At 43.4% G+C, this 27,559-nt stretch overlaps 1 protein-coding gene across 1 annotated transcript in view; it reads left to right on the top strand.

The window, feature by feature from the left end:
- The window catches only part of ITGA9 (integrin subunit alpha 9), a 644,853-nt gene that overhangs the window by 456,400 nt on the left and 160,894 nt on the right, over window positions 1-27,559 (top strand). Inside the window, exon 19 of the mRNA XM_075316572.1 lies at window positions 13,778-13,864. Coding sequence (XP_075172687.1) covers window positions 13,778-13,864 — 87 coding nt within the window. The remainder of the gene's footprint in view (window positions 1-13,777; window positions 13,865-27,559) is intronic.

Below are 27,559 nucleotides of genomic sequence, written 5' to 3'. Positions count from 1 at the left end.
CCGCTCTCTTTGCTGGCAAGCTCCGAACTCTGCAGGGGATCTCTGGGTAGCCACACCTCTTCGTGGGCGGTAACTTCTCCCAGCGCGGGCTGCTGTTGTTTTTCAGCGCGCTTTTCATGGTGGCAATATGGCGGCGCTTCCAATTTTTCAAGCGGACCGCCTAGGCACATGGTCACCTGTCTGAACAGGTCTAGTCCTTATCCTGTTCGTGACGCCAGATGTGTGAAGCCCCACAGGTGTTGTGTCGGTGCATTACCTTCAGGGACTCCACGAAGCTGGATCTCCGTCACTGGTAGGAAATCTTCTGTTTTAATCGTGACGCCACTCTCAGTATTGCGGTCAGTGGGGACCGCCACTGCAGGTTAGGGGACGCCTGGGGCTGATGGTGGGTGCAGTCGGATGTAGTAGCCTCCTGAGAGTGAGGCAAGCCCCAGGGCCCGGTGTAGGTTTGTAGTACCACAAGTCGCAGAATGACTCACACAGGCAGAACTGTCTTTCAAGGGCTTTACTCACATTTGATGGCAGGGTGAGTAGCCCGGGCGTAGCTGGGATGAACCAGATGGGAACCGGGTATCCTTCAGGCTGACTTTATGAGGGTGACTACTGACTCGCCTTCCTTAGCCCTTGGTGGTTTGGGGTGACCCCGACTTTGAGTCCCTATGGGGGTCACCCAGGGAAGATGCTGCAACCTCTCTCCCCCTTTTGTTCGCCGTTTGCTTGTTCCCCGGACCAGGCCACTCCAGCTGCTTGCCTCCTGTGACCTATGGGCCCTCACTGCGGTTACGTGGCTGCGGCTTTTGTGGTGTTGTGGCGTGGGCTTTGAGAGCCCCACACCGGCAGGTTTAGCAGAAGAAAGCTGGATCTATCTTCGCTTCGGGATCTGCCGCCCGGTTGGGCCTGGTGCTCTCTAGCAGTCTCCTTACTTCCCACTCCGTGCTTTCTCTCTAGCTGAAGCTGGCTTTCAGGTAGCACTCCTAGTTGACCGTTCTCCCCCGTCAGTAGCCACTGCGCGGGCGCTGTTAGACAGCATCAACCCCACAGGTCTGCTCCTCACTGAGCCCTATGGAGTTCTCCTCTAACTGACTCACTGCCCCTCCTCTCCTGTTCTTGCCTACGCCACCTAGCAACCAGATTCTCTTACCACACCCCTTGAGAGGAGATGGAGGCTTTTGGCCCCCTCCACTATTCCAGTGAAGGTCAAGGCTTTTCCCCCTCCTGGGATCCCCAGGGGTCCTCTCATGGGTACATGTGTGAGACCTGATCACTATGCGCCTGTGTTCCACACCCCGGTCAGCCTTCTGGATTACCTGTATTGTACTGTCCCCAGCATGGGTGCAGTACTCAGTGGTGCCTGACCAGGTCAGGGGCGCCACACTTGCGTATGTTAGCAGGTAACATCCGTCAAATACTGTTTCCTGCGACTGTCTGACTGCTACTCTGAACACATAAAAAGGCTACATACATGTAAAGTAAACCTGTCACCTGCTGAAAACCATAAAGTATGCTGGTAATTACAGAGTAAACTTAATGAAAAACACAAAAAACTAATTGCCTTCTCAGCTCTGTGACCAAAGTGAGTGTGACAGCAGCCATGTTTTGTTACTATAAGGAAGCTTTGCCCAAATGGCAGCATTGTGCAAGTATAAGGACAGTATAATGTTCCAGGTCGGAGACGTAGCCTAAGGCGGGCTTTGCACACTACGACATCGCAGGTGCGATGTCGGTGGGGTCAAATTGAAAATTACGCACTTCCGGCATCGCATGCGACATCGTAGTGTGTAAAGGCTCGATGATACGATTAACGAGCGCAAAAGCGTCGTAATCGTATCATCGGTGCAGCGTCAGCGTAATCCATAATTACGCTGACGCGACAGTCCGATGTTGTTCCTCGCTCCTGCGGTAGCACACATCGCTGTGTGTGAAGCCGCAGGAGCGAGGAACATCTCCTACCGGCGTCACTGCGGCTTCCGTAGGATATGCGGAAGGAAGGAGATGGGCGGGATGTTTACATCCCACTCATTTCTGCCCCTCCGCTCCGATTGGCCGCCTGGCGTGTGATGTCGCTATGACGCCCCACGACCCGCACCCTTAACAAGGAGGCGGGTCGCCGGCCAGAGCAACGGTGGCAGGACAGGTGAGTCCATGTGAAGCTGACGTAGCGATAATGTTCGCTACGGCAGCTATCACAAGGAAATCGCTGCTGCGACGGGGGCGGGTACTATCGCGCTCGGCATCGCAGCATCGGCCTGCGATGTCGCAGCGTGCAAAGTACCCCTAAGTGTGTGCAGAAGTAGCGAATTGTGCCCTGGTGTCTGAGGGGACACAAAGGCGCTCAACCAAATATGAAGCTATCAGTATTATAAGAGGCACATGGTAGGGAGGGAGCCTCATTTTAGATTAGTGCTAAGAGGCTTTATATATGCCTGTAAAATCAATGATTCTAATAAACCTGGCACGCATGATCTTTTTTTTACAAAAGTCCTACTGCTGGGACTACAAGCACTAAAACCGGGCTCTCAAGCTACCCACTCCTTATAAATGCACCCTGGCATGCCAATCAATATTTGTGGTTTTCATTGGCCTTATTTACTTTGGCTGGAGTGGTAAGATACATGCTTGACCTCAAACTCTTCCTCACATGCGGTGAATAGAAAGAAGGCACACCGCTTTCTGAGTGAGCAGTGGGATCCCTGCGATCCGACATTTACCCTCTATTCTGAGGATAGGAGATAAATATTCTAGAAGGCACATGACATTTAAGTATTTCTTTAAAGGGAATCTGTCATTAGGCTTTTGCTGACTAATCTGAGAGCAGCAAAATGTAGAGGCAGAGATCCTGATTCCAGCGATGTGTCACTTACTGGGCTGCTTAGTGTAGTTTTGATAAAATCACTGTTATACCAGCAGTAGATTATCATTGCAGGACTAGTAAACCTACTGCCAGCTAGTGCAGCATATTCATGAGCTCTGTATAACCCTGTCCCCACTAATGATTGGTAGGTTTCTGTGTACACTGTACATGGGCAAAAAGCTGCTAATCAATGGTGTGGGCCGGGTTATACTGCTCTCATCTATGCACCTACAGTCATGGCCAAAAGTTTTGAGAATGCTAGAAATATTAATTTTTACAAAGTCTACTGCTTAAGTTTTTCTAATGGCAATTTGCATATACTCCAGAATGTCATAAAGAGTGATCAGCTTAACAGCAATTACTTGCAAAGTCAATATTGGCTAAGAAAATGAACTTTAACCCCCAAAACACATTTCAACATCATTGCATTCCTGCCTTAAAAGGAGCAGCTAACATTGTTTTAGTGATTGTTCCATTAACACAGGTGTGGGTGTTGATGAGGACAGGGCTGGCGATCAATCAGTCATGATTAAGAAAGAATGACACCACTGGACACTTTAAAAGGAGGCTGGTGCTTGGTATCATTGTCTCTCTTCAGTTAACCATGGTTTTCTCTAAAGAAACACGTGCAGCCATCATTGCTCTGCACAAAAATGGCCTAACAGGAAAGAGTATCGCAGCTACAAAGATTGCACCTCAGTCAACAATCTATCGCATCATCAAGAACTTCAAGGAGAGAGCTTCCATTGTTGCCAAAAAGGCTCCAGGGTGCCCAAGAAGGACCAGAAAACGCCAGGACCTTGTCTTAAAACTGTTTCAGCTGCGGGATCGGACTACCAGCAGTGCTGAGCTAGCTCAGCAATGGCAGCAGGCTGGTGTGAGTGCTTCTGCAGGCACTGTGAGGCGGAAACTGCTTGAGCAAGGCCTGGTTTCAAGGAGGGCAGCAAAGAAGCCACTTCTCTCCAGAAAAAACATCAGGGACCGACTGATATTCTGCAAAAGGTACAGGGAGTGGACTGCTGAGGACTGGGGTAAAGTCATTTTCTCAGATGAATCCCCTTTTCGATTGTTTGGGATATCTGGAAAACAGCTTATTAGGAGAAGAAGAGGTGAGCGCTACCACAAGTCTTGTCTCATGCCAACTGTTAAGCATCCTGAAACGATTCATGTGTGGGGTTGCTTCTCAGCCAAGGGAATCGGCTCACTCACAGTCTTGCCTAAAAACACAGCCATGAATAAAGAATGGTACCAGAATGTCCTCCAAGAGCAACTTCTCCCAACTGTCCAAGAGCAGTTTGGCACCCAACAATGCCTTTTTCCAGCATGATGGAGCACCTTGCCATAAAGCAAAGGTGATCACTAAATGGCTCATGGAACAAAACAGAGATTTTGGGTCCATGGCCTGGAAACTCCCCAGATCTTAATCCCATTGAGAACTTGTGGGCAATCATCAAGAGACAGGTGGACAAACAAAAACCAACAAATTCTGGCAAAATGCAAGCATTGCTTATGCAAGAATGGACAGCTATCAGTCAGGATTTGGTCCAGAAGTTGATTGAGAGCATGCCAGGGAGAATTGCAGAGGTCCTGAAGAAGAAGGGTCAACACTGCAAATATTGACTTGCTGCATTAACTCATTCTAACTGTCAATATAACCTTTTGGTACTCATAATATGATTGCAATTATATTTCTGTATGTGATGGAAACATCAGACAAACACAATTAAAAACCAGAGGGCAACGGATCATGTGAAAATATAATTTTGGTGTCATTCTCAAAACTTTTGTCTATGACTGTACATTATGCTGCACTCATATGGGGAGATGGAAATATCAAAAGACAATAGCAGTTGATTCCAGTGCTGTAACCAATAAGGGGTGCAGAGGTAGTACTTGCCCTTAGTTTAGCACTCCCATAGCAGGATATATTCAGTGCTAATTTCTCCTCGCTGTATAGAAAGTTGTCACTTCCATAAACCCGTCAGATAGTGAAATCTGACCTTAATAAGGCCATTTTATGATAAATAAACTGTGCTGACTAATTTATTAGATGTTACAGATCTCGAGGTTTTCACATTTTACTGAGCATAAAAAATTCCAGCTTTTATACATTTCTAAACTTGATGTGAAATAATATACATGTCTGCCAAGGGTTGAAAGCCTTTAGTATAAATAGTTGATTGAATCAGTCACACACTTTCCAGGCTGTCCTGTATCTGCCATGAATAGCGAGCTCTCTATATAAATACGGAGCACTCCGGCAGATAGGCTGTAGACGCCGTGGGGAACAATAGTTTCTCTTGAGATTCCACAATTTCTGGACAAGTGTTAAACGCCATACGATATTTAGATGATGCCAGCCCGGGCGGAAGACATTGAGCTAGTTGTATATTTGTATTCTTTTTTTACCCATCATTTACGTTATGGCGGTATGCTGTCAAACATTATTATGCATTACTCAGCGTGGCTTGTAACAGTGCACAGATCTGATTTGGGAGCTGTATACGTCCTAAGCGATATCTCCTCTCAGTTAGTACTATATGGATATCTATTAGAGATCTGATATCTTTGTCACATGGCAGGAAGTTTGTGCACAGAAATCGGTTGACAATAACATCACAACCCAAATGCAAAGGCGCCTTTACATTTCAAGATTGTCATGAACGCATATTTGTAGGAACACTCATTCCTGATAATCTTGTAGTCTAAACAGGCTGATGATCACCTGATAAACCAGCAAAACACTCATTCATTGAGTCAAATGAACTTTTGGTTTTCACAAAGACAGCTGATCTGTAAATATTTAAAAATATCAGGTAATGTAAACCCACCTGAAAGGAAGTGTCCAATACTTAGGGTTCCGTCACTCTTTAGCGACGCACCAGCGATCCCACCAGCGATCTGACCTGGTCAGGATCGCTGATGCGTCGCTACATGGTCGCTGGTGAGCTGTCAAACAGGCAGCTCTCACCAGCGACCAGTGACCAGCCCCCAGCCAGCAGCGAAGCGGAAGCGATGCTGCGCTTGCAGGGAGCCGGCGTTTGGAAGCTGCGGACACTGGTAACCACGGTAAACATCGGGTATGGTTACCCGATATTTAGCTTGGTTACCAGCGCACACCGCTTAGTGCTGGCTCACTGCACTCGTAGCCACAGTACACATTGGGTTAATAAGCAAACCTTTGCTTATTTACCCATTGTGTAATCCGGCTACGTGTGCAGGGAGCAGGGAGCCGGCACTCGCAGCGTGAGAGCGGCGGACGCTAGTAACTAAGGTAAATATCGGGTAACCACCTTGGTTACCCGATATTTACCTTGGTTACAGCTTACCGCAGGCTGCCAGACGCCGGCTCCCTGCTCCCTGCACATTAAGATCGTTGCTCTCTCGCTGTCACACACAGCGATGTGTGCTTAACAGCGGGAGAGCAACAATAAAAAAATGAACCAGCACTGTGTGTAACGAGCAGCGATCTCACAGCAGGGGCCAGATCGCTGCTCAGTGTCACATACAGCGAGATCACTAATGAGGTCACTGCTATGTCACAAAAACCATGACTCAGCAGCGATCTCGCTATGTAAGAAGTACCCCTTAGGCTGCCCCATTCCATTCCCCTTGTTTGCTCCAGAAAAATAGTAAGCCTGCAAAAACCCATGTTGGTTAAACACGACTTATCTTTCATGAATCCATGCTGTTTGTCAATTATTATATTATTCTCTACAATATAATTTTGCATGTCATCTCATAAAATGCCCTCAAAACCTTTGCACACCACTGATGTCAGACTTACCGGACGGTAGTTAACTCTGTCCACCTTCTTACCTTTCTTTAATATCATCAACCACATCAGCCATTCTCCAATCCTGTGGCACCAACCCTTTTACTAGCATGTCTAAGGGCGGCTTTGCACGTTGCAACATTGCAGCTGCGATGTCGGTGGGGTCAAATCAAAAGTGACGCACAACCGGCGTCACTTTCAACATCGTAGTGTGTAAATCCTAGATGATACGATTAACGAGCGCAAAAGTGTCGTTATCGTATCATCGGTGTAGGCTCCGACTTTTTCAAAATTACGCTGCCGCGATAGGTACGATGTTGTTCCTCGTTCCTGCGGCAGCACACATCGCTGTGTGTGAAGCCGCAGGAGCGAGGAACATCACCTCCTGCCACCGGCGGCTATACGGAAGGAAGGAGGTGGGCGGGATGTTTACATCCTGCTCATCTCCGCCCCTCAGCTTTGATTGGCCGCCTGCCGTGTGACATCGCTCTGACGTTGTACGACCCGCCCCCTTAGGAAGGAGGCGAGACGCCGGCAAGAGCGACGTCGCAGGACAGGTGAGTGCATGGGAAGCTGGCGTAGCGATAATGTTCGCTACGCCAGGAATCACAAGATATCGCTGCTGCAACGGGGGCGGGGACTATCGCATGTGACATCGCAGCATCGGCTTGCGATGTCGCAACGTGCAAAGCCCGCCTAAGAATATGAGATACAGTGGTTTGTCGATTACTGAGCTTAAATCCCTCAATATCCGTGGATGGATGCCATCTGGCCGGGGACTTTGTCAATGTTTAATTTGCTCTGACTCAGGTTTACTTCTTTCTGTGTTAAATTAGTTATATCAAGTGGCGAACTTTAATTTTTGTCTTGTTGAATGGTCCCTGGAAAAGTTAGCTCATTGATGACCACGGATGTAAAGTGCCTGTTTAACTCAAGTAAAATATATCTTTGTACCGTGTTAGCCAGTAGAGATAAAAAAATTGTTTAAAAGAACAGAGAGTCCTCAGTGGTTGATACCTTTTAATGGCTAACTGAAAAGATGGTAATAATTGCAAGCTTTCGAGACTACTCAGGTCTCTTCATCAGGCATGGTATAACACAAAATCTGACTCTTCAGATTTTGTGTTATACCATGCCTGATGAAGAGACCTGAGTAGTCTCGAAAGCTTGCAATTATTACCATCTTTTCAGTTAGCCATTAAAAGGTATCAACCACTGAGGACTCTCTGTTCTGTTTAACTCATTCACCCCTGGGCAATTTTCCGTTTTTTTTGTGTTTTTTTTGCTCTCCTTATTCCGAGAGCTGTAACATTTTTATTTTTTCCTTCAAGCTTACCATATAAGGGCTTGTTTTTTGTGGCATGAGTTGTACTTAATTAAACCATTAGTTTTACCATATAGTGTACTGGAAAACTGGAGAAAAAATTCCAAGTGTGGAAAAATTGCAAAAAAAGTAAGATCGCACAATTATTTTTGGAATATTTTATTTGCTTTGTTCACTATATGGTAAAACTGATGTGTCAGTGTGATGCGTCAGATTGATGTGAGTTCATAGACACTAAACATGTATATGTTTACTTTTATCTAAAGGGATTAAAAAAAATTCACAAGTTTGTCCAAAAAAAGTGACGCACTTTTTCCGCCATTTTCCGAAACATGTAGCGTTTTCATTTTTCGGGATCTATGGCTCAATGAAGGCCTATTTTTTTTGTGTCTTGGGCTGACTTTTTAACAATATCATTTTTGCGAAGATGCTACGTTTTGATCAGGTGTTATTGCATTTTGTGCAAAATTTGCGGAGACCAAAAAATGTAATTTTGGCATTTGGAATTTTTTTGCAGCTACAGAATTTACAGATCAGGTTAATTAATTTTATATTTTGATAGATCGGGCGTATTTGAATGTGGCGATACAAAATATGTGTATATTTATTTTTTCTTTTTTTTAACCCTTTAATATTCAATGGGGTAAATGGGGGGTGATTTGAACTTTTAGGTTTTTTTATTTTTTACATTTTTTTAAAACTTTTAACTTTTTTTTTAATTTTACTAGTCCCCCTAGGGGACTATAAGGATCAGCTGTCTGATCACTTCTTTGTAGAGGCTTTAGATCTACCATGGGCATTCGCATATCAATTCAAACACTGATTTGTAATTAGTAATGTAATTGTAATTAGTAATGGAGGAACAGAATGATCATGTAAAGGTATTGCTGGATTTGTCTTTAAAAAAGCCATGTGCACATATGGCAAAAATTAACAGACCACTGTAAAATGTTCAGTTTTTCTGATTTTTCTCTGTATAGGTATATTTTTGAGTAAAATGTAAATTGCTCTTTTATAAACTACTTTTATAAACTACTGCATTGCTTTCAGACCTCAAATAATGCAAAGAAAATAAGTTCATAATAATTTAGAAACAACAATACTAATGTTTTACCTCAGGAACAGTTCAGAAATCATTATTTTGTGGAACAACCATGATTTTTAATCCCAGCTTTCACGCTCTTGGCTGCTTTCCTCCAGTCTGTCACACTGCTTTTGGGTGACCTTATGCCACTCCTGGCAGTAGAATGAGGTGGACTCTGGTTGGAATTCAACTGACACTAGAATTGACATGTAGAGCAGCTGATTTTATAGAACTGTGCAGCGGTCTCTTCATTTTTGCCAGAGCTGTATATGGCTTGTAATGTTAAATCCTTCTGACACATCCCCTTTAAAGAGGACCAATTACCACTCCAACATGTCTGTTTAGTAAATATACTTGAATGATTCATAAAAAATAATATTGTTGTGCTGTACCTCTGATGTTCCTACTAGAAATAGGAAAAACGCCTGAAGAACACATTGTATGAACATACCTTATCTCTGATCATCTGTAATATATTGACATAACAATGTTAGTTCCAACTCCCCAAGGTGCACAATACATTACATCCTTCTTAGGCTGCTTTCACACATCCGGTTTTAGCAGTGCGGCTAAATCCGGCTCTAGAACCTATGCAACGGATGCGGCGACAAAAACGCATCCTTGGCATAAGTTTTTACATGCGGCCCGTCCGTTTTTTGCCGGTTGCGGCACGCTACTGAGCATGCGCAGTGCAAAAAACTGCATGCGGCGGCCGGATGTGGTTTTTGCCACATCGCGCTGCATCCGGCATCCATGGGCATGCATTGTAAAAAGCGCCACATCGGCCGGATGCGGCACGGTGCGTTTTTTTTTGCCTGACACAAAAACGTGCCAGGCAACGTTCCATCCGGCCGCCGCATGGGCTAAATATGCCGCATCCGGCAAAAAACGGACCCAACGCAAGGCCATGTGGCACAATCCGGCACTAATGAAAGTCTATGCGGAAAAAACGCAACTGGCGGCAAAAAAAACAATTGCGTTTTTTCTGCAAAGAGCCGGATTGTGCCGCTCAGCAAAAACTGGATGTGTGAAAGCAGCCTAACCTTGTGAAATGTCAGATTTTATTTTGAAATCATGGTTGGAGCCATAGTAAACTCAATAATGGATGGGCGGCATCATGTATTTCCAAATAATTGATAATATTGTTAATTATGAGTGCATATTGTCAGATATATCTGTGGTCAAAAGCTACAAGAGAATCCTACTAGCCACAGCTCGGGGACTACAGTGTTAAAATATAATACTAGGAGAGCAGAAAATAATTAATATAGTTAGTAACAGACTTATTCTAAAAAAAAATGCCATTTTGAACAAATGTTACGCCCCAGCTGATAACTATTATTTTAAGTTGAATTAATGCAATCTATGATGCTGAGCATGTGACTCGTATTTGGATAGTATGTCCTTTGTACCAATCGCTTACAGGAAAGAGCATAAACGACTAAATCACTCCGGCAATAGTAATTATTGCCTAAATAATAGCTCTTGATATGCCAGATGAGAGAATAGCATCCTTTCACTAGAAGTTATCTCTTTCCTCCCAGGAGGCTGCCCTTTCCTTTTCATGCTATGAAATGAAAGGCAGTGTAAATCATGCACACCCTCACAGAAAATCACACAAGATACAGATACCATTGTCATCAATGTTCTTCCTGTATGATGGTTTGGACAGACTAAAACTTGTGGGCTGTATAGGACTGAATCATAAGGTTTTTTTTCAATTTGTTTATTAAGTAACAGAGATCAACCAGGTAGAAATAAGGACATGTATACAGGTAACACTGTCCCCTGTGCTAATGTGCCCATATTGTGCTCTGGTAGTAATGTGCCCATATTGTCCCCTGGTAGTAGTGTGCCCATATTGTCCCCTGTGGTAATGTGCCCTTATTGTGCTCTGGTAGTACTGTGGCCATATTGCCCCCTGGTAGTAATGTGCCCATATTGTCCCCTGTAGTAATGTGCGCATATTGTGCTCTGGTAGTAATGTGCCCATATTGTCCCCTGTGGTAATGTGCTTATATTGTGCTCTAGTAGTAATATGGCCATATTATCCCTTTGTAGCAATGTGACAATATTGTCCCCTGTGGTAATTTGCCCATATTGTGCTTTGGTAGTAATGTGCCCATATTATCCCCTGTGGTAATGTGCCCATATTGTGCTCTGGTAGTAATGTGGCCATATTGCCCCCTGGTAGTAATGTGCTCATATTGTCCCCTGTGGTAATGTGCCCATATTGTGCTCTAGTAGTAATGTGGCCATATTGTCTCTTTGTAGTAATGTGCCAATATTGTCCCCTGTGGTAATATGCCCATATTGTGCTTTGGTAGTAATGTGCCCATATTGTCCTCTATAGTAATGTGTGCATATTGTGCTCTGGTAGTAATGTGGCCATATTGCCCCCTTGTAGCAATGTGCCCATATTGTCCCCTGTGGTAATGTGCTCATATTTTGTGCTCTGGTAGTAATGTGGCCATATTGCCCCCTGGTAGTAATGTACCCATATTGTGCTCTGGTAGTAATGTGCCCATATGACCCCTGGTAGTAATTTGCCCATATTGCCCCCTTGCCCCCTGGTAGTAATGTCCCATCCTGTAATATCCCATTGTGATGTTGTTCACGTACAAAAAAAAATTATATTCTTCTCACCTTTCCTCCGTTCCCTCGTTGTCCTCCTTACCTGCTTCTTGAAGCCGCAGGCACATAGAGCCCGTGACAATTGCGGTACGATATATACACGGGGCCGCCGCCATCAGCGCGTTCCTACTGGAGAACGATTTGCAGCACTGCTACTCTTCTCACATCTTTACTAATGGCAGCCGCGCCGGCCAATCAGAATACACCCACATTAGCAGCTGGTCTCTGATTGGCCAGCGGCAGCTGCCATTAGTAAAGCTGTGTAGAGACGTGCTGCTCTGCGCGGTGCGCAGATTATACTCGCCGGCAAAAAAGTGCTGACAGCCGCAGCCCCGTGTATGTACCGGGCCGCAATCGTCATGTGGTCTAGGTGTCTGAGGCCACAAGAAGCAGCCTCAGGGGCCGCATGTGGCCCGCGGGCCACGTGTTTGAGACCTCTGTGCTATAGTGACAATGTAGTGACAATATAGTCTACAATTTGTTATCTATGTGTTTAACATTGAATAGTATAGGAGCAGCTTTGTAATTAATTAGGCTTACGATCGATCCGTAAAAAAACACTGATGACATTGATGGTAAACCAGACACACGGGTCATACACTAGTGTTACACTGATGAAAACACTGAGGACATCGGTATCATTGTATCACGGACGTGTTTAACCAGTGACGTGTGCATGAGGCCTAATATGAATTGAGAATATAAAAATATTTGTAAACACAGATTGTGCTCCAGAGAGTTGGATGCCCAAATCTTTCTAAGCATAATGTCATTATGTCAATAAGCGGTTAGTTTGGAGTGCAGATGGTGAATGCTTAGCTAACGTCTCTGAATAAATAGGATATAAATATGAGTGATGAAGACAACATGAGGCTTGCCGAGCATACGTAATAACAGATAAAGATCACATTCTCCAATCACAGCACTTTACTCTTATAGTGAAGAGTGACTTGATATATATGAAGTATCCCATGTCACTAGCGTGTGTGTTTTACTATGTTTGGTGGTTACTAGTAAGTATTTATTGATAGAGGTCTACTTTTGACATTATCTAATTATTTGAAACATCGTTGCTAAGTCATGTGACATGTGTACCCAATTATGCAGCCTGCTTTAATTACTGCTTCCCACAACTTAGATGAATTGATGATGACGTCAGTCTGAATTTTGTGCTAAAAATAACTGGTATCTGAAATGTTTGCCCACTATGGTAACAAGGAGTGTGATTTCCTGTATGTTGTTACATAGGATGCTGCATTTGAAGGCACATTTTTACCAATGTCCAAGAGAGTATAAAGGCATAAAAGTGATACAAAACACTGTAAAGTACCTTAAAGGGATTTTCCACTTCATCATTTTAAGAAATGCATTGTAGGCATAATTTAGTGGTATTTACAAGTATATAGGTATTACAGTTCAATGCTGACCTTCTTTATCATGTGCAGCCTTGTTCAGATGTGCTTCACGAAGGGGGAGATCCTGTAATAATATTGTATATTGTAACTACATACTAGTTCCACAAAATCATATAATGTAAAAGTGGGCAACTCCTATATAGGAAGAAGCAGAAGAAGATAGATGACAAAAAAAAAATCTGATTTGAAGGAGCATCTAAAAAATGATTCTTTAATCATAATACTCACCTCTGGAATCACTATAGTGTTGTATCTATCCAGCACGCTGCATTCCGACACCCAGTAAAGCCATTTGCCTGCACTAGGAGGAACTTGCTACATGCAGATCTACAGCTATAATTGAACTTTACACTAAATCATATATGAGCTCCTCGTAATGGCTGATGGTTGCAGGATTTTGTCATTTAATTCTTTAACCATGCAATGAAATAGAACATTTGTTTTATCTTAAAAATACAAGTCTGACCAGTTCCAACATCTGCATGGAGTTGTAATATTCTCTGTATGCTTGCTCTACTGTGCGTCTGAGATCTGTAATAGGTATTTTGAGACCGCTTAATACATAATAGGAAATTAATAAAATACAAGGTTTAGATTTATAAAGCCTAATGGTATATACTAAAATCACTAATATATTACAGGAAAAAATAGGAACTTTGCTTGTTTGTTAAGACAATATTTCCTCCTTTTGTAGGAAGAGCAAGGAATTTCCTGTGAATTATTGGATGAAGACTATCTGAAATGTAGCGTGGGATTTCCATTCATGAGGTCACGTTCTAAGGTAAGCTGATAAAACTAGATTCTGGTGGTTAGTTTATGCCAAATGCTATAACCTTTGGAGGTAAGTACAAAGAATATACTACTAATGTTAGTACCCTGCTTAGGGGCCCATCATGACAGTACTGCTGTCAGGGATCCCATCAGGACAGTACTGCTGTCAGGGACCCCATCAGGACAGTACTGCTGTCAGGGACCCCATCAGGACAGTACTGCTGTCAGGGACCCCATCAGGACAGTACGCTGTCAGGGATCCCACCAGGACAGTACTATTGTCAGCGACCCAATCAGTACAGTACTGCTGTCAAAGCCCCATCATGACAGTCATGCTGTCAAGGGTCCACAGCCCCATCTTCACTTATCACATTTTTCAATGTCATCCAGTAGCCAAAGCATTTTACTTGCACAGTGACTCTGGCCATATAAAATAAGCCCATTTATAAAAGGTGTAAGACTCAATTAGTGTTTTGTTCTCTCATTCTAAAGGGGCCACTAAATATGTGGTATAGATCCTACAATTTCATATGGTACTTTGTGTGTGAAAGGGGATTTTGACATGTGGTAATACAGCTGGAAGAAGACAAAAAACCCATTTGTCTTTATGACGCACTGATAAAACTAATGGCAGCTCTGGTCCTGTCCACAAACAATCTGGAATCAGTAACTCAACAACTCCCCAACATATTCTTGGTTCTCCTGCACATTGGGCCATACAGTACCTAAGGCATTATTAAGGAGAACAGTCACTAAGACTTTTTCTTCAAAGGGTTGTTTAAGTGTGAAAACCTTTCGGTAAACTCCTTTAAGGTCCATTTACTGTACAAGTTTATCAGAACATCCTAGGAATGCTCTTTCACAATAATTGTGCCGTCTGAGCATGCTGCCAATCACCTGACGAACAAGCTCAATGATCTCTTGGTCTGAATAGAGATCACTGTTTTTGGCAGCTCACCGTCCTGTATTTATTATTTTATTATTATTATTTATTATTATAGCGCCATTTATTCCATGGCACTTTACAAGTGAAAGAGGGTATACGTACAACAATCATTAACACTACAAAACAGACTGGTATAGGAGGAGAGAGGACCCTGCCCGCGAGGGCTCACAGTCTATTGGGAATGGGTGATGGTAAAATAGGTGAGGACAGAGCTGGTTGCGCAGTGGTGTACTGGATTGAGGTCTATTGTAGGTTGTAGGCTTGTTGAAAGAGGTGGGTCTTGAGGTTCCTCTTGAAGCTTTCCACGGTAGGGGAGAGTCTGATATGCTGAGGTAGAGCGTTCCAGCGTATGGGGGAGGCACGGGAGAAATCTTGTACGCGATTGTGGGAAGAGGAGATAAGAGAGGCGTGGAGAAGGAGATTTTGTGAGGATCTGAGGTTGCGTGCAGGTAGGTACCGGGAGACTAGGTCACAGATGTAAGGAGGAGACAGGTTGTAGATGGCTTTGTATGTCATGGTTAATGTTTTGAACTAGAGTCATTGGGCGATGGGAAGCCAGTGAAGGGATTGGCAGAGTGGCGAGGCTGGGGAATATCAGGGGGAGAGGTGGATTAAGCGGGCTGCAGAATTTAGGATAGATTGGAGGGGTGCAAGAGTGTTGGAGGGGAGGCCAGAGAGCAGGAGGTTGCAGTAGTCAAGGCCGGAGATGATGAGGGCATGCACTAATGTTTTTGCTGATTCTTGGTTAAGGAAAGCACGGATCCGGGAGATAATTTTGAGTTGTAGTCTGCATGAAGTGAAGAGGGCTTGGATGTGTGGCTTGAAGGATAGAGCAGAGTCATGGGTTACTCCAAGGCAACGAGCTTGTGAGACTGGGGAGAGTGAGCAACCATCAAGTTTGATAGAAAGGCTTGTTGGAGGAGATGAGTGAGGAGGAGGAAAGACAATGAACTCTGCTTTGTCCATGTTAAAGGGAACCGGTCATCAGAAATTTAGCTTTAAACCTAAAAGTTTCCCCCTCTGCAGCTCCTGGGCTGCATTCTAGCAAGGTTCCTGTACTTTTTGTGCCCCCTTTGAAACCAAATTAAACACTTTATAAAGTTGTACCTTTTTGTCTGCCATTCTTGTAAATTATCCATGGGGGCGGCTCTCTTGCGTCCGTTGCTGTCCCTCCTGCAGATTGACGCTGTCCCCCATTGCTCCATTTCATATCTCAGGACGCCGCCCACTGCGCCCGAGGTCCCGTGCACGCGAGGACCGCTGGTTACGTGGTCGCAAGCATGAGACTATGGGCAGCGCTGTGATTGCATCGCAAGTGCCCGCCCATAATCTCGTGACTGCGATCTCCCCTCTGCCTCCAGCGTTCTGCGCAAGCGCGGAAAGATGACCCGACGTCACCTCCTTCCCATCCTGCCCTGCAGCAGGAAATAGATGGGAGGAGCGCCGCCCATAGTCTCGTGCCTTCGACCACGTCACCAGTGGTCCTCGCGTGCACGGGACCTCGGGCGCAGTGGGCGGCGTCCTGAGATATGAAATGGAGCAATGGGGGACAGCGTCAATCTGCAGGAGGGACAGCAACGGACGCAAGAGAGCCCGCCCCCATGGATAATTTACAAGAATGCAGACAAAAAGGTACAACTTTATAAAGTGTTTAATTTGGTTGCAAAGGGGGCACAAAAAGTACAGGAACCTTGCTAGAATGCAGCCCAGGAGCTGCAGAGGGGGAATCTTTTAGGTTTAAAGCTAAATTTCTGATGACAGGTTCCCTTTAAGCTTTAGGAATCGCGCAGAGAAGAAGGATGAAATAGCAGACAGACATTGTGAAATTTTGGTTAGCAGAGAGGTAATGTCAGGTCCAGAGAGGTAGATCTGTGTGTTATCGACATAGAGATGATACTGAAAGCCGTGGGACTCTATGAGCTGTCCCAGGCAACTGTGTCAACAACATTGGTGCTTATGCAGCTTGAATGTTCTGACCATTCAGTGCGCGTCTGAAGCACGGTCGGCCCGTGTAAACAGGTTATTAAATGAGCAGGAACCGGCAAACACATTGCCGGTGGACGGTCGTTTAACCCGGCACATCATACTCCGTATCACTCACATGCATAAAGACGACAGACAGTGTGACAAAGTGGAATTTCATTTGGACACCATACCTTCTTTCTACCAAATTTGTGGCAGGATACTTATTTTAATTAATAAACTAATTCCTAGGAAGACAGAGAGGCAGCTTTGTGCATCATTATTAATACCGCTCTTCTGGTGGAATTACATTCAAGTTGAACACTACATTTGTTAAGCCTGTGTGTCATATTTACTCCTAAATGTGTTGGAAAAATAGTTATCACTTAATTTATTAAACAGGTTCTCTAGAAATAGAAAAGAAAAGAAATAATAAAAGGAAAAAAATACATTCTGATATACCTTCAGTTAGGAAATCACACTTGTATTGTCTAGGTAGGTCATCACTATAGTGCATTAACATGGCTTTCTTACACTGACAGAAACCTGTCCTAAAAGGTTAATATGTCAGGTGCCTGTGATCACGTGCATTAGGAAGCTCTACCCCTTCCATCATGTGTAAGAGGATGTGCTCACAGTGGATAATATGATCTAACACTAGAGATACCAGGGTTGCTGAGGTAAGACAAGACAGCTCACACTGCGGTCAACCCTGTCATTCTAATTTAATACTGAAGATACCAGGGATGCTGAGGTAAGTAGAGGCTGCTCACACTGCTGTACTCCATGTCTTTCTGATCTAATACTGGTAATACTGGGAGGGGAGGGTCTGAGGTAAGAAAAGGCAACTCACATTGCTGTCTACCCTGTCTCTCTGATGATAATAATAGTAATAGTAATACTGAAGATAGCAGATGTCAAGGGTGATGAGGTAAGAAGAGGCTGCTCAAACTGCTTTCCAATATATCTTTCTAGTCTAATACTAGAGATACCAGAGGTGGAAGTAGGGAACTGAGGTAGGAAAAGGCTACTCTTACTGCTATCTACCTTGTCTTTTGTTTTTAGGGGAATCTGTCACCAGGTTTTTGCTGTGTAATTTGAAAACTGCATGTTGTAAGGGTTAACACAGAGATGTCAGTGATGCATCTCTTATCACACTGTGTGTTGTTTACCTGCATGTTTTTTTTAGCTTCAGGACCTTATCATTACTGGACTACATTGCCTTGTGCATGGCAGTCCGGCATGGTCCCTTCTGTGATTAGCAGCTCCTCACTGTCTGTTGACAGATCGCCTGATGTGGGCAGGGGCAGCTTTTTGAGCTTCACTGCATTGCTAAATTTAAAATCCTGATTGTGTCAGAACTGCTGCATCTAGTAAACTAAGTGATACATCAATAGATGCAGGGTCTCTTTGCCTACATCATGCTGCTCTCGCTCTCAACCAACGTATCAAAAGCTTGCTGACAGATTCCGTTTAATGCTGGAAATACTAATATACCAATAGTGCTGAGGTAAGAAGTGGCTGCTCACACTGCTGTCTACCCTGTCTTTCTGATCTAATTCTGAAGATACGAGGGGTGCTGAGGTAAGAAGAGGCTGCTTACACTACTGCCCACACTGTCTCTCTGATCTAATACTGGAGGTGCCAGGAGTACTGAGGTAAGAAGAGGCTACTAGCATTACCATCCACTGTCTTTCTGATGTAATACTGGAGATACTAGGAATGCTGAGCTGAGAAGAGGCTGCTCAGCCTGAAGTCCATCTTGTCTTTCTGAACTGTTACTGGAGATACCAGGAGTGCTAAGGTAATAAGAGGCTGCTCACTCCTGCTGCTCTTCAAGCTCAGTTTCTGATCTAATACTGGAAATGCCAGGGGTGATGAAGTAAGAAGAGGCTGCTCACACTACTGCCCACACTGTCTCTCTGATCTAATACTGGAGGTGCCAGGAGTGCTGAGGTAAGAGGAGGCTACTAGCATTACCATCCACTGTCTTTCTGATATAATACTGGAGATACTAGGAATGCTGAGCTGAGAAGAGGCTGCTCAGCCTGAAGTCCATCCTGTCTTTCTGAACTGTTACTGGAGATACCAGGAGTGCTAAGGTAATAAGAGGATGCTCACTCCTGCTGCTCTTCAAGCTCAATTTCTGATCTAATACTGGAAATGCCAGGGGTGATGAAGTAAGAAGAGGCTGCTCACACTACTGCCCACACTGTCTCTCTGATCTAATACTGGAGGTGCCAGGAGTGCTGAGGTAAGAAGAGGCTACTAGCATTACCATCCACTGTCTTTCTGATATAATACTGGAGATACTAGGAATGCTGAGCTGAGAAGAGGCTGCTCAGCCTGAAGTCCAACCTGTCTTTCTGAACTGTTACTGGAGATACCAGGAGTGCTAAGGTAATAAGAGGATGCTCACTCCTGCTGCTCTTCAAGCTCAATTTCTGATCTAATACTGGAGATATCAGAGGTGATGAAGTAAGAAGAGGCTTCTCACACTACTGCCCACAATGTCTCTCTGATAAAATACTGGATATACAATGACTGCTAAGAAAAAAAAGAGACTGTCAGTTGGAAAAGCTTGACAGTACATGGTATGAGCTAACTACTCTACATTCTCACACACACCTGTCCTATTACCATTTTAAGTTATTGGCTGTTTTAATTCTATAGAGATTATTGCATAGGCAAAACAAGTTGATTTGCTAATTAAAGATATTTAGGTTTTTATTTTTAATGACCTGTCCTTTAGTTTTTTTTTCTATTCTCAGAGAACTGCTTTACTCTTTTCTGATACTTTTCTAGTCATACTAGATTGATTTTTGACCTGTTAAAGAATATGGTACACTGGTGGAGAGTCTTCTGCTCCACCCGAGTGTTTGGAATTGTTTTTTATTTTCTTTAGTCTTATTCTCCTCATGATAAATCTATTTTGTGTCACTTTATTCAATATTTGTTTTTGCCCAGTTTTCATATTCTATATCAGTTCTAACATCGTACTTGTTGTACATACCCAGATAACTTATTTTTTCATGACCAAACTTTTTGCCAAGATAAACCCTTTCAACTAATAATAGTCATTCATTAAATAATGATGTGATGTTTTATGATTATTTTCATTTGAATGTGTAACTCTGCTGTTTACGGGAGTTACTGGGGATTACTCAAAGACATGGAAAATGATCAGCCTCTTTCCTAATTAGCCTATGTGGGAGGAGGAAACAGTATGGCAGCTGCAGAAGTCGTTATTCGGAAAGCTTCCTAAGGGTTCATAAGGAGTTCTCCACTGAAACGTTACTCATTAGATTTGGTTTAATAAAAAAAACAACTATAGATATTTGATAAGTCAACATAGAAAAAAACAGATCATAACAGATCATGATTAAAGGATCAACCATAGATCCTGTAAGACAAAATATGCCATGTCATCAGTTTAGTGAGATCTGTCACTAGATTTCACTATACAAACTGAATATGTTAATAAATAAAATATTTTAGACCTGATAAAAATGTATTTACTTTGACTACCAATTTCAGAATGGCTGTATAATCCTTTATGAAGGGTTAACTCAATCTCCACCCACCTATCCTGATTGACAGCTCCACAGTGTCCCTCCTGCTGCTGAGATCTCACCATGCTCAGTACAAGCTGCAGCTGTCAGTTAGGCTGGGTGGACAGACACTGAATACACCTTGAGCGATATAGTTTTATATTTGGTGTCAAAAATGTCTGTCTTAATATCAGAATTTCACATCTACACTGACAGATATTCCCAAACTAAACCCACCAGCCTTACAGATCTATTTAATAATCTATGCAGTTTATATTGTAACATCTGATCACAGATCCATTTAAAATGTCATACTTCATGAAGATACAGATTAGGTTTAGGGTTAATTATTGTGAAATTGCAGGAGCACTATCACTGTGATGCAAACTTTATTTTTAATTGGTTAAAGGACTATTGCCAAATGTTGCATAGCAAGTTGAAAAAAAAGCCAAAGGTTCCTGTAGTTCTAACTTTGTTATGTTAATACACTACAGTTCAAAAGTTTAGGGTCATTTAGATATTTCCTTATTTTTTAAAGAAAAACACATTTTTTTTCAATGACGCTAACATTAAATTAAACAGAGTAGAAAGAGAAGTGGGAGGCCCCGCTGCACAACTGAGCAAGACAAGTACATTAGAGTCTCTAGTTTGAGAAATCGACACCTCACAGGTCCTCAACTGGCAGCTTCATTAAATAGTACCCGCAAAACTCCAGTATCAATGTCTACAGTGAAGAGGCGACTCCGGGATGCTGGCCTTCAGGGCAGTGTGGCAAAGGAAAAGCCATATCTGAGACTGGCTAATAAAAAAAAAAGATTAATATAGACAAAAGAACACAGACATTGGACAGAGGAAGATTGGAAAAAAGTGTTATGGACAGACGAATCGAAGTTTGAGGTGTTTGGATCACACAGAACATTTGTGTGACACAGAACAACTGAAAAGATGCTGGAAGAGTGCCTGACACCATCTGTCAAGCATGGTGGAGGTAATGTGATGGTCTGGGGTTGCTTTGGTGCTGGTAAAGTGGGAGATTTGTACAATGTAAAAGGGATTTTGAATAAGGAAGGCTATCACTCCATTTTGCAACACCATGCCATACCCTGTGGACAGTGCTTCATTGGAGCCAATTTCATCCTACAACAGGACAATGACCCAAAGCACACCTCCAAATTATGCATGAATTATTTAGGGAAGAAGCAGACAGCTGGTATTCTATCTGTAATGGAGTGGCCAACCCAGTCACCAGATCTCAACCCTATTGAGCTGTTGTGGGAGCAGCTGACTGTATGATATGCAAAAAGTGCCCATCAAGCCAATCCAACTTGTGGGAGGGAGGAAGCATGGGGTGAAATATCTCCAGATTACCTCCGCAAATTAACAGCTAGAATGCCAAAGGTCTGCAAAGCTGGAATTGCTGCAAAGGGAGCATTCTGTGCCGAAAGCAAAGTGTGAAGGAGAAAATTATTATTTCAAGTAAAATCATTATTTCTAACCTCGTCAATGTCTGGACTATACAGTCAGGGCCAGAAATATTTGGACAGTGACACCAGTTTTGTTATTTTAGCTGTTTACAAAAACATGTTCAGAAATACAATTATATATATAATATGGGCTGAAAGTGCACACTCCCAGCTGCAATATGAGAGTTTTCACATCCAAATCGGAGAAAGGGTTTAGGAATCATAGCTCTGTAATGCATAGCCTCCTCTTTTTCAAGGGACCAAAAGTAATTGGACAAGGGACTCTAAGGGCTGCAATTAACTCTGAAGGAGTCTCCCTCGTTAACCTGTAATCAATGAAGTAGTTAAAAGGTCTTGGGTTGATTACAGGTGTGTGGTTTTGCATTTGGAAGCTGTTGCTGTGACCAGACAACATGCGGTCTAAGGAACTCTCAATTGTGCTGAAGCAGAACATCCTGAGGCTGAAAAAAAAGAAAAAATCCATCAGAGAGATAGCAGACATGCTTGGAGTAGCAAAATCAACAGTCGGGTACATTCTGAGAAAAATGGAATTGACTGGTGAGCTTGGGAACTCAAAAAGGCCTGGGCGTCCACGGATGACAACAGTGGTGGATGATCGCCGCATACTTTCTTTGGTGAAGAAGAACCCGTTCACAACATCAACTGAAGTCCAGAACACTCTCAGTGAAGTAGGTGTATCTGTCTCTAAGTCAACAGTAAAGAGAAGACTCCATGAAAGTAAATACAAAGGGTTCACATCTAGATGCAAACCATTCATCAATTCCAAAAATAGACAGGCCAGAGTTAAATTTGCTGAAAAACACCTGATGAAGCCAGCTCAGTTCTGGAAAAGTATTCTATGGACAGATGAGACAAAGATCAACCTGTACCAGAATGATGGGAAGAAAAAAGTTTGGAGAAGAAAGGGAACGGCACATGATCCAAGGCACACCACATCCTCTGTAAAACATGGTGGAGGCAACGTGATGGCATGGGCATGCATGGCTTTCAATGGCACTGGGTCACTTGTGTTTATTGATGACATAACAGCAGACAAGAGTAGCCGGATGAATTCTGAAGTGTACCGGGATATACTTTCAGCCCAGATTCAGCCAAATGCCGCAAAGTTGATCGGACGGCGCGTCATAGTACAGATGGACAATGACCCCAAGCATACAGCCAAAGCTACCCAGGAGTTCATGAGTGCAAAAAAGTGGAACATTCTGCAATGGCCAAGTCAATCACCAAATCTTAACCCAATTGAGCATGCATTTCACTTGCTCAAATCCAGACTTAAGACGGAAAGACCCACAAACAAGCAAGACCTGAAGGCTGCGGCTGTAAAGGCCTGGAAAAGCATTAAGAAGGAGGAAACCCAGCGTTTGGTGATGTCCATGGGTTCCAGACTTAAGGCAGTGATTGCCTCCAAAGGATTCGCAACAAAATATTGAAAATAAAAATATTTTGTTTGGGTTTGGTTTATTTGTCCAATTACTTTTGACCTCCTAAAATGTGGAGTGTTTGTAAAGAAATGTGTACAATTCCTACAATTTCTATCAGATATTTTTGTGCAAACCTTCAAATTAAATGTTACAATCTGCACTTGAATTCTGTTGTAGAGGTTTCATTTCAAATCCAATGTGGTGGCATGCAGAGCCCAACTCGCGAAAATTGTGTCACTGTCCAAATATTTCTGGACCTAACTGTATTTTCTATTCATTATGCAACTCATTTGATAAATTAAAGTATGATCTTTCATGGAAAAGACAAAATTGTCTCGGTGACCCCAAACTTTTTAAATGTAGTGTATCTTCTATAGGGCACTTTTTATATGAGATTTGAGAGGTGTCTTTTAAAGCCAGTTTTCAATATAGTAGCGTGCTCACTGTATACAGTGACATTGCACCAGTCTGACTGTCTGTAATAACCAAGATCATGGCAAACATTTGTCAGTGAACAGTATAGTGTTCCAGAACTTTACACATATGTTTTTAAGACTTATTTTTTTTTTATTTTCCATGTCATTATACTAAAAAGAAATATTTTTTTTCAGTTTTCACTTTGACTTTGAAGTCTAATATTAGGCTGATGTTTCCTGTTCTGTATAGATCACTTTCCAGTAGTCATATTATTATCATCACTGACAGGATTGCAGTGAAAAAGATCACATAACCACAATAGGTGATGATAAGCTCTTTTCCTCCCTCTCTCATCCTTCCTGTACAATAACCTCAACAAAGGTAAGAGCATTCATAGAAAACTCGAATAGTAGTCACAAAACTTCTCTAGTCTATTGTTTCCTATGGTGCTGATGGATGATCTAAAGAATAGCTCTAAATGCTTTTCCAGGCAGTCAGGCACGATGGGAGCCCTAACAGTGCACAGAAAATAGCATAAAAAGATAAAAGTCAGAAAATATAAAAAGCATAGAAAAAGGAATATGTGTCACCAGTCTTGATTAGTAAAAATAATACAGTGACACATTTGCTTTGATGTATGACTCGCACAAGTGCAGTGAAAATCTCTGGCATTGCACTCGGGTCCATGTAAAGGCTGCTTTAAACGGTACGACCGATTGTGCAATTTCACAATCGATCGTACCCGCCCCCGTCCTTTTTGCGTCACGGGTAAATCGTTGCCCGTGTCGCACAAAGTCGGTAACCCCCGTCACACGTACTTACCTCTCGTGCGACCACGCTGTGGGCGGCGAACGTCCACTTCCTGGAGTGGGAGGGACGTTCGGCGTCACAGCGACGTCACACGGCCGCCGGCCAATGGAAGCCGAGGGGCGGAGATGAGCGGGACGTAAACATCCCGCCCACCTCCTTCCTTCACATAGCCGGCAGCGGCCGCATGACGCAGGTGAGCTGCTGTTCATCGTTCTTGGGGTGTCACACGGAGCGGCGTGTGCTACCACGGAAACGATGAACAACTAAATTAAACGATATTATGGAACCTAGCGACCAGTACACGACTCACGATTTGTGAGGGATACTGCGTCGCTAGGAGGAGTCACACAGGCCGGCATCGCCAGCGATGCCGGATGTGCGTCACAAAAACCGTGACCCCGACGATCTATCGCACGATAGATTGTCTGGTGTAAAGCAGCCTTAAGACAATGCTGTAGCTCACATCTGCAAGTCCTAATCGGACTGAGGAAAAAATCACAGCATGCTGCATTTGTCTGCAACTCTGGGATCACCCGCACCTATACAAGTCTATGGGTGCGAATGAAACAACGGACTGCACTCGGATTACATCCAAGTGCAGTGCGATATACACACAGGCTGACAGATAATGGAGGAGATGGGGAAATGAATCCCTACCTCTCCTCCGCAGCTGTTCTCAAATCGGAGGATGGGGTCAGGAACATGACACTCTGATCACACTCGCAGCAGAGAGGGAGCCGAGGGTCATTAGCATTTCACACCGATGCTCTCGCATCAGATGTCATACACTGATGTGACTCCAGTTTTTGTATGCGTATGCAGATACCAAACATATATAGTTGTTTTCTTAATTTAAGTGGCTAAAAAAAAATCAGAAATTTGTTAAAAAAAATTTACTTTTGTCGCCATTTTCCAAGACCAGTAACATCATTTCTTGGGATATGAGAGGTTAATTTTTGCACCATGAGCTGACCATTTTGGGGTAGATATGATTATGCTGTTCACAGATCAGATTAATTTGTTAGATTTTAATAGATCAGACTTTTATATAAGCACTGATACCAAATGTGTGTATTTTTTTTGTTTTATTTTTATTGAGGCAAAAGGGGGTGATTTGAACTTTTGTGGGTTTTTTCATATGTTTTAAAACTTTTATTTTCACTTTTTACTTTATTTACTAGACCCCTTAGTGCTTGAAGGTGAGATAATCCAATCACTTGTGCTATACATAGCAGTGCATAAATTCGGCCACGGCTGGCATCAGTACCCAGCGCACCTGGACAAGGGCTGGGGCCCTGGACCACTGGGGGGCCCACTCGCCGTCGGTAGGGGTGCAGATGTATCCTGCGGCCCCTGGGCCAAATTCCGGGGACCATAGTGCTATGGCCGACAGCTGCACGGTCCTGGCTGCCAGCCCTTAAATCCACACCTGCATGCAGCATGTCACTGCTGAACACTGCGTACAGGGGCATTAAAGTTGATATGTGGGCTGAGCTAGCGCGCAGTGTGCACTGCGCTCCTGCCCCACAAAGGAAGACATCCCACTGAACTGTATGTCCCCCCCCAGAACTATCTGTCCCCTGACGCCGGTGCGGTATACCCTCCAGAACTGTTTGTCCCATGACCCCAGTGCTGTGTACCCCCCAGAACTGTCTTTCCCCAGTGCTGTATACCCCCCAGAACTGTCCCCTGACCACAGTGCTGTATACCCTTCAGAACAGTCTGTCCCCTGACATCAGTGCTGTATACCCCCAATAATTGTTTGTTCCCTGACCCCAGTGCTGTATACCCCCCACAACTTTGTCTCCCCAGCCCAGTGCTGTATACCACCCAGAGCTGTAGCTCTCCCTGCCCCAGTGCTATATATCCCCCAGAGCTGTATCTCCCCCTCCACAGTGCTGTATACCCCCCAGAGCTGTATGTCCCCCCCACCCCAGTGCTGTATATGCCTCAGAGCTGTGTGTGCCCCCACTGCAGTGCTGTATACCCTCCCAGAGTTTTTTGTCCCCCCACTCCTGTCATGTATACCCCCAGAGCTGGATGTCCCCCATTCCAATGCTCTATACCCCCCAGAGCTGTATGTTTCCCCAGACCAGTGCTGTATACCACCCCAGAGCTGTGTACTCCCCAGAGCTGAATGCCCCCCTCTAGAGTTGTATGTCCCCCATAGCTGTATGTCCACAGCCTCTCCTGTGATGTATATACTACGCACTGTGTGAGGCCATGTCTGTTAGTGATGTCCACCAATCAGCGGGGCACAGCCACATGCCCTGGAGGAGCTGGATGGAGACAAGTGGGGGAGGTGAGGCTGCTGCTGGCTTCCCCATATTAAAAAAAATATCTCTAATGCATCTGTGTGTGCATGTATGATGTGTGTGTGTGTGTATGTACAGTATATATATATATATATATATATATATATATATATATATATATATACAGAGAGAGAGAGAATTTGGAGAAATGGGATCCAGCGAAAAGATGACTTTTCACCGAATAATTAATCTTCTTCTTTATTAATCCATTAAAATGTTATGACAAATATGTGAGGAACTCCGAAAACTAATATGCAATCCAGCAATGGACTACATGTTTCAGCGCTGTGCGCCTTCTTCATGGTCCGGTGAAGAAGATATTTTAAATTATTTGATGAAAATTCATCATTTTGCTGGATCCCATTCATCCAAATTCTTTATTTGTTTGGGCACACTCCCTGCCTGATCTCCCTGCAGAATACAAGGTGAACACCGACTATTGCAATAAGAGGAACTCCTTTATGGTGAGCTGGATACATGGTTTAAGACCAGTCGCACACTGTGAAAAACCAAAATAAATTCTACCTTATAACATAAATGGAGCTATATATATATATATATATATATATATATATATATATATATATATATACACACACACTACAGTTCAAAAGTTTGAGTTCATCTCCGACAATTTTGTCTTTTCCATAAAAAAATCATACTTTTATTTATCAAATGAGTTGCATAATGAATAAAAAATATAGTCCAGACATTGACTAGGTTAGAAATAATGATTTTTACTTTAAATAATAATTTTCTCCTTCACACTTTGCTTTTAGCACAGAATGCTACTTTGCAG

Source organism: Anomaloglossus baeobatrachus, chromosome 6 (assembly GCF_048569485.1).
Source record: "Anomaloglossus baeobatrachus isolate aAnoBae1 chromosome 6, aAnoBae1.hap1, whole genome shotgun sequence".
Lineage (NCBI taxonomy): Eukaryota > Metazoa > Chordata > Amphibia > Anura > Aromobatidae > Anomaloglossus > Anomaloglossus baeobatrachus.
This window is presented reverse-complemented; position numbering and strand designations above follow the sequence as displayed.